The 13,117-nt window shown below is 36.8% G+C and overlaps 1 protein-coding gene across 8 annotated transcripts in view; it reads right to left on the reverse strand.

The window, feature by feature from the left end:
* Positions 1–13,117, reverse strand: part of CLCN3 (Cl-/H+ antiporter 3) — a 78,746-nt gene that overhangs the window by 38,355 nt on the left and 27,274 nt on the right. For 2 of the 8 annotated variants that reach the window (XM_034442666.3, XM_034442664.3), the window contains exon 1: positions 10,578–10,885. The exons of the other annotated variants lie outside the window; for them this stretch is intronic. In XM_034442666.3, coding sequence (XP_034298557.1) covers positions 10,578–10,656 — 79 coding nt within the window. In that variant the 5' untranslated portion in view covers positions 10,657–10,885. Of the gene's footprint in view, positions 1–10,577; positions 10,886–13,117 lie in introns of those variants that run through there. 8 annotated transcript variants of the gene reach the window in all.

The following is a 13,117-nucleotide window of genomic DNA, read 5'->3' on the forward strand; positions in this document are numbered from 1 at the left end:
TTTTATCCAATTATCATTTAAATGTAGTTATCCTCTTAAACTGCATTTTAATAGTATTATAGAAGGTATCTAGAAAGTATGAAAAGGAATAAGACAAAGTCAAGAACAGAACACTGTATGAAATTGAAGGACTTATAGAAAATACTGACATTGCAAACAGAAGGCAAATATACAGTATGATTAATATCTACTTGGGAGATCATCATGACTCAAAGTCCTATCCAACAACAGTAATCAAAAATGGCAAGACACTCTGAGGGAGGAAATAAAAATGTGCATATCCTTTAAAACAAACATAAAATAAATTAGGGAGACAGGAGTTTATAGTTTCATCACTAAGGGGTGGGGGGAGAGGGAGAGAGAGTGAGAAGGAGAGGGAGAGAGATTCAGAACTACATGGTCCCAATCCTTCTACATTGTTGCTTCACTCACTGAAGCCAATACTGTCCCCAAAAACATAAGTGCAGCCTAACAGCCACCAAAGTTTATCCATTTGTAATAAAGTTTACTGTATCCAAAATAAAAGAAACTGAATCACGTAAATTGAAAAAAAAAATCTGAATTGAATACTTTATTTGGCCATGTAATTAGACACATAAGAAATTTATCTCTGGTGCAGAAGCTCTCAGTGTCCGGTATATGCTAAGCAGCAGAATAATGATAGCCATAATACCACCAATAAAAGGGGGTAGTAATGAATATACTAAGAGACCAAATACTAAGCATACTGCAGCCACACTACGTGGGCAAATATACATAGACAATAGACAGAACTGTGAGCATTGATTAACTTTGTCTAATATCATTCTATCTATTTTCCAAACTTTCATCAAAGAAAATTTTCACATAATTACCTTCCTTGCACAATTATGTTTTTAGCAATCCAGGAAAGCAATCGGCTGAAGAAATGTTCTGAAGGTGTCCTTGGTAATAAGTGGCTCATTAAAATAGGTCACACACTACAAGAGTATTAGCTAACAAGTTTCAAGTAACATGTTTCAAAACAAGAGCAGAGAAACTTTCAGAACACCAGCTGTGTACTTTATAGCAGCCCCCCCCCCACAAATTACATGTGTCTTCTAACGATTTTCTTAATTCCCACTGAGTGGAAACAGCAACTTTACTGACAGGTTATATTATGATACTACATGCCTCCCTATTTTCCAACATGTTTAGTGAAAAACAGGCAACTTAAAATTACTAATTTTAGCTCTATGACCCAGTTCCAATGCCATTCAAAACTAATCTGCTAACCTAGTTTCTTCTCGGAAAAAAATATTGATTAAAAAAGCTATAAATCATATAAAGTCATTTAAACATATGCAATCAATGCATCAAATCAATGTTTGATCAATTGCAATGCAATCAAGCATTTCAATGTCCCAGAAACCAAATCTATTTCTTTCAAATAAATATGCATTAATGCCATCAAATTCTAATATGGAATGGCTTTATTTCTCCTTCTTATGGCTATGAATCCTTGTTTTCTTATAATTAGAAATTTTTCAAATAAATACAATACAAATTAATAGCAAACCCATTATTTCTCAACTAAACAGCTTATTGATAACAACAAGAACCAGAAAAATGTAGTGGTTAACAGCATTAAATTAGGATCATGGAGGCCAAGATTCAAACCCCACAATTTATCCTGAAGCTCACGGAGTGACTTTAGGGGAGACAAATATATTTTCTGTTTACAAACATATATAGCAGGGGTGTCAAACTTGCTTCCCTCATTTACCAGAAGCCAGCTGGGAAGGTTACAAATGGCAATTATATCACCACAGGACACCACAACTGTTATAAATACATACTAGTTTCCAAGGGCCTGAATTCTGATCACATACGGTGGGGAAGCTGCAATGGTCACAAGTCATTGGGGAGGAGCCAGTTGGTGTCATCGCGAATGGGTGTGCGAGCGGGATCTCCGTGAAGCACAGCCGGTTTCTGTCCATCCAGGGGACTCCTAGGAGCTGAAGTCGCCCTGTAGGGGCAATGGGAGAGGAAGGTGTTGTGGTCCGCCAGCAGCCTGCGGAGCTGGCAGTGGAGTTGGACAGTGAGGAGGCTGGGGAGGATAATGGGCCAGTCCTGGAGTCAAAGGAAGGCCCGGAGGAGGGCTCTGCACCGGAGGCAGAGATGGGGCCAGGGCCATCTGGGAGCGATGCGCGGACTCCGCAGACTCCAGAGGCAGATAGCAGAGAGGCAGAGGAACAGAAGAAGCCTGTTCCTAGTGCACGCACGCGAAGAGCTGCCAGAAGGCAAGAGCAGCTAAAGCAAAAAGGACAACTCGGGAATAAGGCCAGGAGATGATTGGCACCTCCCAGAAGACTTAAAAGAGCAGCAACGGCACTTGGGATCTTTGTAGGAAAGCAATGTTGCTACATCTGTTTTTTGTCAGCGTCTCTTGCTTCTGAACTTTTGCCAAGAAAAGCCTTTGGCAGGGTGCCAAAGAAGACAAAGGTTGGTGATAAGGCCGAAGGACTGTTTATGAAGAATTTGTTTTGGACTTAATTTGGACTAAGCAGAGAATGAAGTAATTCTCAGCTGTTGTAATAAAATATGCTTGTTTAGGACTGACTGTGTCTGGTACTAAGTCACAACAGAAGAATTCTCTATTGATCGCAAACAGGCAGCGGTCCGTTTTGCTGGTCAGGAGTAATCCTTCCTGAAAGAAGGCGGTGAAGAAGATGGCCATTAATGGCCGAACCGAAGCGTTGACAACTGGTCGAGCAAGCATTGAGAAAGTGGAAGAAAGCAGTGGGTTGGACCTGGATGAAGTTTCTTTACGCCAAAGTGACTGAATTTCCCTATGCTGATCTAAGAAGAAAGGGGGACTCCAGACAGGAGGGAAGGGGATTTCTTTTCCCTCCCCCCACCTTTGAAGCAGCGAGGAAAAACGCAGAGCAGTTACAGATCCATAATAATAAGGAAGGAGTGAAGGGAGAGTTGTTGTTAAAAAATAAATAAACCAGAAAGACTGAACTGGGCTGAACTTTATAAAAGAAGATTTGGACAGAGGTAACTTTGGATAGAGACCATTTGCAATTATATTGAGTCACTTTCCTGGACGTTAGGTTAAATAGGGAAAGTAAAGTATCTCCCCCTCCTTGCACTGATATATAAAGTACTATGAGAAGAGAAGAGAAGGAGCAATGAGGACATCTACTGGGCAAAGAGGATATAAAACTGAAGGATTGTGGAAATGAGGAATACCCCTTTTTTCCCCTTTCTCTTTTCCTGGATATCTTATAACCTATAACCTTTGCCGACCTGTGGTGGATTACAAATAATGTGGACTAAAGGTTAAGTGCTGCCTGTCTCCATCTCTTTGGAATACTGAGGTATTGGAGATTGGCGATTTAAGAGCCCTTGTGGATTATAAACACGCTTGATGAACTCATAATACTATTGGACAGATAAAGTAGAACGTTAAGGACAAAAATAGTGGTCACTCTCGGATTACAAATTCCTTTTCCTGGGATGGTGAGGATGAGGATGATTATTATTACTATTACTATTATTACCTCTTTTATTCATTAAACATGAAACTCAGTCAACTGAACATTGAAAAGAGCCTTGGTAGCACAGTGGACTAATGCACTGTTATTAACATCTGCTGCTTGCAATTACTGCAAGTTCAAATCCCACCAGGCTCAAGGTTGACTCAGCCTTCCATCCTCTCAAAGGTAGGTGAAATAAGGACCCAGATTGTGGGGGCAATAATCTGACTTTGTATAAATATACAAAAGTATGAAGGCTATTGCTTAATGCATTGTAAGCCGCTCTGAGTCTCCGGAGAAGGGCGACATATAAATTAAAGCAAAAAAAAAAAAAGTGTCACAAATACCCTTGACTGGTGCTAATGGTTGATACGGGTTGCGGTCAGCATCCTAGATATCAACCAAGTATCTTCTCAAAATATATGATGTTCCAAGTAGCATAGTTTTTTGCAGTTCCGCTGGTGTTACTGCAGCAAGCTGGAATTTCTTGATGTGTTTTTAAAATTCTTGGATATGGTATCAAGTGCCCCGATGACAATGGGTATCACTGTTACATGCTTCATCCATAGCTGTGTAGTTTCGATGGCTAGGTCGCGATATTTCATGATTTTTTCCCAGCACCTTTTCCTCAACTCTGGCATCTCCTGATATAATGATATCAATAAACTGTACGCTTCAGTCCTCGACAACCATGATATCTGGCATGATATGTTCCAAATGACAATCCATCTGTATATGAAAGTCCCACATTTCCCACTTTGTGCTGCCCTGACTTTTTGGATGCAGGTATGTCGTATTTTTTACATAATGACCAGTGGACTAATTTAGCAACTCGATCATGTCTAGCTTTGTAATTAGTTTGTGCAATTTTGCTGCACTTAATGTTTTACACATATTAAGTGTGAAACAGTTTCAACTTTGTCATTGCAAAGTCGATAGTTTGGATTGTCAGTGGATTTTTGTATCTTCGCTTTCATGGCATTAGTTTGTAATGCTTGTTCTTGAGCAGCAAGTATTAAACCTTCCATTTCTTTCTTGATGGTTCCTGTCTTAAGCCATGCCCATGTCAAGTTGTTATCACATTTTCCTTCAATGTTTTTCAAGTACTGTCCATGCAGAGCTTTGGTTTTCCATCCATTTAATCTGTTTTCTTTATATTCTGCCTTTTTCTGTTGTTTTTATAATGTTCTTCATTTTCACAGCCTGCAGCAATCTTTCTGTGCTTTGGCTCACATAATCATTCAAACTTTCTTTTTCTTCTTCTACAGTTTGATGGATTATTACTATTACTATTATTATTTTCTCATCTAATTGCATTTAAGACATGGATTACAAAAAGAATGGTCTAAAGGGAGGATTGAAGTGGGATTGGATCTCAAAGATGTTTACTTCTTTTTCTATACCTATAGGTCAAGCGAGATTTGGGGTGCTAGAGGACTATATACGTATTAAAAGGTGATTGGAGGTGTTGGATATTAAAAAAATCTGAGGTAAAATTGTTGACCATGACAAGCACTACAAACCTAACAAAGATAGGGTTAGGGAGGAAACCTGCTTCCATACCATCATCGGCTACCTCAAGTCCATCTAGTCAGAGGTCAATAGAAGATATGTTATAAATGGAGAGATCAAATCCATTTAAGGAATTGCATGCTATGCTCCAATATCGATGCAGGAGAACATGATAAAAAACCATGACGAAATGAAGAGGGAAATAGGAGAAATGAGAAACGATATGGGAGAATTTTTTAAAAAGATACAAAAGATGGATGAAAAGTTTGAAAATTTCCAGCAATTGATTACAAAAAAGGAACAGAAAATACAGGAAATAGAAGAGGCTGGAGAAAGAAGAAAAAAGAGTAGATGAAATAAACGATAGACTAATCCAGGAAAGTAAAGAGTTAGAAACTGCAGTTATATTGTTAGAGACAGAAAAAGCAGCACATTATCTGAGATTCCACAATATGGAAGAGGAGAAAGGGGAAGACTTACCAGACGTTTTGGCAGAGTTACTAGCAAAGGCATTAGGGACAGAGAAAGAAGAGATGCTGATAGAAATTGATGAAACTTATAGAATACATACGAATTACACAAGGAGACATAGATTGGACTCACTGCATAAAGCAATGGAGTTCTACAACCAGCATTTCGGTACCGAAGAGGAATTGGAGGAGAGGGAAGTAATAAAAGATAGAGATCAAGGAATGCTTGCTACAGAAAAAAAGAAACTGCAGCAAAAGGAGAGAGAGAAAAGGAACCGAACAGAGAGCAATGGAGCAAGACCCAAAGAATCGAGAGAAATAAGAGCAAACAGACCCAGATATAGATAGAATAATGCAAGAAGAATTTAAGATAGTATCATTAAACATCAATGGATTGAACTCACCCATGAAAAGGAAGAAAACCTTCAATAAATTACAAAGATTGAAGCTAGACATAATATCACTACAAGGTCCAGATAAAAGAAAAACTTAAATAATTACCAAAAGAAGAGAGGAGTGGTGTTATATGTTAAAGAAACAATTCAGGCTAATCAAATATATAATGATGAAGAGGGAAGGATCCTGATTGTGGAAGTAATATTAAATGAAAAGCGGGTACTCCTACTTGTAATCTAGGCATCAAATAGTGGACAAGAACAATTTTATAAAAAACCTACATAATACTATACATTTTATTTTATTTATTTATTAAATTTTTATACCACCCTTCTCCCGAAGGACTCAGGGTGGTGCACAGCCAAAAAATAAAACATGATATGATATGGAGTATGATAATCTTTGTCTCCTAGGAGACTTCAATGCAACAATAGATAAAAAATTGGACTATAAAAGTAACAGAATAAGGTAAGGAGTAAAAAGGATTTTACCTAGAACTTTCTTTAAAATGGCAGAAGAGTTAAACATACAAGATGTATGGAAAGAGGAACCCAGGGGAAAACCAATACACATTCTATTCTATTCCTGGTCTAAAGTAGACATGGTATGGCTGTCGATGGAATTAAATACTAATGTATATGAGGTAGAAATAGATACAAATCTATAGGCAGATCATAATCCAATGAGAATCACCTGGAAAGGATGAAAGAAAAGTATAGATGGACTATGAACCAATTGATATTAAAAGATATAGAATTTAGGCAGATGTTGGAAAAACGAATGGGATTCTTCTTTAAAGAAAATAGAAAAGACACGTCATTACAAAATTTATGGGACACAGCGAAAGCATACATGAGAGGAGTTGCTATAACATTTATAGCGAAGAAAAATAAAAGGAAGAAGCAACAAGAAGTGCCTGAATTCTGATCACATACAGTGGGGAAGCTGCGATGGTCACAAGTGTGGTCCCGTATCTCAACAATCACTTTTTCCTTCACTATATTTCTGTTTTTCAATTGAATTCATTCTATATTTATTGATACACTTGCTACTATAACATACAGCAACTTATATAATATAGATTGCTCAGATATGAGACCTGAAAATACACAGCTCAAAAAAATAAAGGGAACACAAGCAGAAGATATCCGAGATCTGAATGAATGAAATAGCCTTATTAAATACTTTGTTCGTTACATACAGTAGTTTTGTGTTCCCTTTAGTTGTTTGAGCAGTGTATAAACTACTGTATGTAAAGAACAAAGTATTTAATAAGGCTATTTCATTCATTCAGATCTCGGATGTCTTTTGCTTGTGTTCCCTTTATTTTTTTTGAGCAGTATATTTTATTTTGTTCTACCAACTAGAAAAGTTAATGGGAAGATTTACTGGATCTTTTGCTTAATTGGAAGAACTTGGAATAAAATTATGGGTATTTGCTATGTTTTGATTGGCTTTACTGTGAATCACTTTTACTGTGTATTACTGTGTATATGATGGGGTACCTTATCAGTTCCTTAAATCAATCAATCAATCAATCACACAATCAATCAAACAATCAATCACAGAACTGAATTTCTACAGAACATATAATAATGTATAATAAAAGGCAACAATCTCCATAGTTATATTAACTGTCTTATGTATAAACATGAAACCCTAATGGTTTTGCAATTTTTTAACTGTACCCAAAAACTCATTCTTTGTAATATTTGATCAAAATATTTGAAATTATTAATTTCCCAGTAACAGTTATAATAACTTATAATTAGAAATGAGAAATCTGATAATGAAGTACAATACAGATGAACAAGACAGTTTCAACAAGAAAGAGATAAGGACTGGCTTCCTGTCCCCCTTCAGTTGTTTTAAATCAAGTCTCTTTGAAACATTGTTGTCTACTAGACATTATAAAACTCACACATATACACACTTCCACCTATAGATTATCCTGACTGCACCAACTATTCTTAACATTCAAATGACTCAGGAATGGGAAGATTACAGGGTTGAATATTCCTTAATCCCATAAATAAATGTTTCTTTTTTAAAAAAAGAAGCTGCATATGTTTTTTATGAACAAATATATTTAATTTTATTTTTTGTGCTCTGCACAAGTGATTATATTTTAAAATTAACAGCAGAATGTCAAAAAGAAAGAAAAATTTCTGAGATATATTACAATGTAAGAAAGAAAGAGAACAAAATGAAGCCTAGGTAACCTAGTATCAAGCATTCAACAGAGCATTTATATTTAATAATTGATGAGAGTATTTTTGCAACATTTAACCTGCATTAAAAAAAGTGAAATGGAATCAGTAGCTCCAATGTTAGCATGACAGGAAAGAAAACTGTTTTAAGATTTCATAATTATATTGTTCAGCTGGTGAGAGTTACATCCCTATTTGAACTAACTGGAGTTTTTCTCCCTCTTTCAAAACATTAGGACCAAGGCTCATCCATTTAAGATGCTTGGAGATTTCAAACACAAAATAGCTTCTTCACAAAATACATACTTGTGGAATTCAATACTGCAAGGCATGGTATTAGCCACTAACTTGACAGGCTGGAAAAGAAAACTAGACCTACTACTCTGTAGTTTTCCAATAGGGTTAGACCAGTAATGGTAAACCTTTTGGGCTCAGCATGTGAAAAAAAAATAAATGCCTAATTTGATCCTGCTGATGTGTCACCTCCCTTAGAAAAAACAGGTAATTTTTGATTCATTTAAAAAAAAATACAGTCATGTGGTGATCCCCAGGATATGCTGCATGACACTTTTTTCAGTATTCTTTCTATTGACAGGCCCATATAGTCTACCCAAGGCAACTCTGGGTCACACTTCTGCAGTCGCTGAAAACTGCTTGAAAGAGCACCTGGTTCTCACATGATTTTCAGAAGTTCCAGAGGCCATACAAAAGCACATCCTATTTTTGCATGGCCTCTGCAGCTTCCAAAAGTCATTGAAGAATGAAGTGTGGTTTCCAGCACAGTTGTTTTCAGGTGTTGGTGGATGTTGGCATCTGTATCTTAGATTCGCCATCAATGAATTAGCATTTTGGAATATGGCAGCATGTCTTCAGATACCAATGGCAGAAGATAACAGGAGAAGAATATATCTCCACTTCCTTATTGCATAGCGCCCAGAATTTATAGGCCATGATGAGAAACAAGATCCTGGTGTCAAATGGGCCTTGGCTGATGGCTATCCTTACATTCTTACAGAAGAATCTCCATTCAGACAAAACAAGATTATATCTGCAATAATTCACAAACTCAAATCAAACATATATATCAACAAATACTCACAGATTGAAAATTTACATCAAAATCAAATCACCTATTATACCCTGCAATAAAGCACAGAATATAATAATCAAAATATGTGTAGAACAAGGCATTTCTTTCAGTTTAAATGCCATATGACAGTCATATGAACTTTTTAGCAGTAGCTCACCAGAAGTTTACTTTGTCTGGTTATATAAGAATTCAATCTGATATGTCACAGAAAAGATAACCTACTGTTCAGTTTTAAATAAATACAAAATGAAAGGCATAAACAGTACATTTAGAGCAAAGTCCAGGCACACCCTAATCTTATTTGAACACTTTATTCATTATATGTATGAATAAAGTTATCAGAAAAAAGTCCACACATCTTTGAAATAAATGTCAGTAAGATTTTATTTTAGTTAATTTAGTTTATACAGGGTTTTCAAGGAAGCCCAATATTATAGAAATAAAATAGAAAGCTTCACTAGTGCTACTTTACTAATTCTTTTTCATCTAGCTCATAGATTTAAGCTAAGACAGCAGCTTCCACGATAAATGCTGAAACTGGAAGAAGAAACAGTGTTATATTAAAAAAAACCTGCCTATCATATTTGTGTGCTATTTTGCATAATCATTCCATGTCACAATCACTCATTTAGACTGTAACAGCCATATTAACCAGAAAAAACATGTCTGCTACTATTTGAACAACAGACTCCCTATGAATTATCAGCTCCCCCAATTACACCCTCTCCTCCGGTAACCTGAAAACTGCTGATCTTCTAACAATGCTTCAAATCACTTGATAAAGGAAAAGGCATAAAAATATTTTTACAGTATACAAATTTTTTAATGGCATAGCAGTAGAAAAATAGCATTGAAATCAAAACTTCCCAAGATTGCAAATAAAAACCAATGTAACCCATTTTGTTTTTACAATAAAGGACTTGTTTTAAATCACACAGTAAATTCATATTTCACCAAACATTCAAAATGCCATGAAGGAGTTAATACTAAACAGCATATAGAGAGACTTCAACGCCTAGTACGAACAGCATTCTCTTTCACTGAAGGAGTCAAAATAGCTTCCTTGATTAATTCTGGTCATTCTAGTTATGGCAGCCATTACTATGGGGTTATAGTATTACACAATTTACATCAAAGCTTAAGTCTTCTGTTTTTTAAAAAAGAAAACCAAATACCGAAGATGGAGTCGCTTGCTGATGATCTTAGGAAAAAAATGGTTTATCAACAAGGAAGCACAACCCATGTAGGTAGATCTAGTGTAAAAGAAATGAGAGAGGCTTGTCAAAAATGCAGCTGTTTAAAAGAAACAAAAACAAAAACCTTCTCTCTTACTCTGAAAGCAACTGGCACATGACAAAAAGATAAAAGAAACTAAATCACAACAAATTTGCTATACCTCTTTTATGCAACTCTCTTAATGGAATGCCATCTCCTCCCCCATCGTATGGTAAATAAGGATCAGAAGATACTTCCATGAGCTTGACAAAAGGAGTTTTAAGAGCACAACAGCCACGGCGTTTCTTATAGCACAACAGCAGACTGGGAAGCTGCCATATTCAATCAGGATTTGGACTGTGTGCGGCTTATTGCAGCAACTCCGTTCTTCCACGATCGATGATGTCATCAAAGGGAAATTATTGCAGCCTGGTTGCTACTGACTACAATCTAGGAGTGCTTAAAGGTGGAACAGCAGACTTAATTTATGAAGTCTGCTGTTTTTGAAGGTGACTAAGCCTGAAGTAAAGCAGAATAAACTGGTTTAAGGAAGTCCAAGCTAAATCAAGCAATATCAGCTTCTATTCATGTCTAAGCACTGAAAAGGCAGCCATATTAACCTTACAGCTTCTTTATACAGTCCAAATATTAGAGATTCATTTCTCTAAGAAAAGAACAATAAATACGACCTCTTCTATCGATTGCTCACTTTTTATGTTTAGATCTAGATCTGTAAATTATTACAAAGTAGCAGACACAAATCACAAAATGGCTTAAAATAATGAATTTATATTCACATTCAAAAAATGAAGAGTTTGCAGTCATTTAATATATTTCATTTTAAGAATGCCACTGTAATCACTTAACCAATGCAAAAATCTAAGTAAAACTTTCTCTTTTAAAGCTTAAAGAGCTTATGAAAACTGTTGAAATTTATAATTGTGGTATCAAACATAGAATTTGTACACATATGACTTTTCATTTTCTTTCAGCCTGGAAATAAACAACTGAATTCAACTTTTGTATCTCATGTGTATCAGGATAGTGGCTTTCCACTTCTGCAATATAATATTTTGAAAAAGAGTGAATAACCAAGAGACTCAACATAAGGATTTTTGGCAACTGAAGAAGGAATATTATTTCTAGAAGCCTGATCTTTAGGTGGTTTTAAGCTTTAAAAATGCTTGACAGGTTTTAGAGTTCAAATATATTAAGTAAGGATCTTTATTTCCACACCTGAAAAATGCTAGACATATTATTGTTCCTGTTATTATTTCCAAAATCATATCCAAGAGATTGTTGTGGAATAATCCAAATTTGAACATACATACACACATAGACAGAGACTGGTCTGCTTAGATTTGCCTTAGCCCTTAGCATCCTCAGAGATACCTACCAATTTAAGATCTTTAAAAGATCCAATGTTTGAAATGAAACCAACCAATACAACTCTATTTGATATGAAATAGAAGGAAGGAGATCAAAAAAAGAGAAGACCCGGATTATTATAAAGTGTGGAATAGGTTTTATACATGGTTGGAAAATAGAAATCAAATTAAGAAATAAGAATATAAAGTGAAATTTGATATTAACATACTGGATATGTACAGAAGTAGCCGCACTGCAGGTGGAATGCCATCAGATGGCATTCATCTGATGGCACAACCTTGCCACAACCATCAGATGCGATGGTTGTGGCAAGGAGCGCAGTTCATACACCTTGGTGATAGTCTGACTGTTCTGCCCCAGCTCCGGATTCCCAAGGATTGTGACACACACCAACGGTCTTTATCAAAGTTATAACGTACCAAGAATAAACAAAGTCCAGCAAAGGTTGGCAACCAGCCCAGAAAACAAGATACAATAAGACACTCACTCTCCAAAATGCTCTGTAATAATTACACATTGTTTCTAGCAAAAAATTACTAACTGCCTGCGACTTAAATAAGCTAAGGGAGTGGCCAATTATCCTCAAAACTTACTCTCGAGGAGACCTCCTCCTCCTGAGTAGCCACTCCTGCCTTTTGGCAGCCCTGTGTGCTCGAGCATTGAGGAGAGGCTCCTCCACTTCGCTCTCTCCACTTGAAGGAGCCTCTGGAGGTTCTGAAGGCCCTTGCTGAGTCTCTGCCTCTGGCACCACATCCTCTTCAGCCTCCTTGCTGTCCAACGCGAGCGCCGGCTGCTGGCGCAACCCCACACCAGCCTTCTTGTCATCGTGATCAGCCACAATCCGCGCAGGCCGCTGGCGGGCCACAACACTGACGAATCCATCTGCCAATGGTGGAAGGAGAGACCCTGCAACCTAAAGAGACTGGAATAAGAGACAAATGACTCTGCCTGACATAAGTCAACAGTTCTCTTAAGGTACAAGAACTTTAGTACAGTGGACTAAAGCACTGTTATTAACAGATTAACATCTGCTGCTTGCAATTACTGCAAGTTCAAATCTCACCAGGCTCAAGGTTGACTCAGCCTTCCATCCTTTCAAAGGTAGGTGAAATGAGGACCCAGATTGTGGGGGCAATAAGCTGACTTTGTATAAATATGCAAAAGTATGAAGGCTATTGCTTAATGTATTGTATGCCACGCTGAGTCTCCAGAGAAGGGCGGCATATAAATTAAAGAAAAAAAAAAAGGTAAATACGCTGGGCCCTCCAAATGTCCAATGTATGCCAGCGCCGTTCCAAGGAGTGAGCAGGATTAGGACAAAAATTGGGGAGG

The sequence above is a fragment of the Pantherophis guttatus genome, chromosome 8, assembly GCF_059756535.1.
Source record: "Pantherophis guttatus breed Tessera chromosome 8, ASM5975653v1, whole genome shotgun sequence".
NCBI lineage: Eukaryota > Metazoa > Chordata > Lepidosauria > Squamata > Colubridae > Pantherophis > Pantherophis guttatus.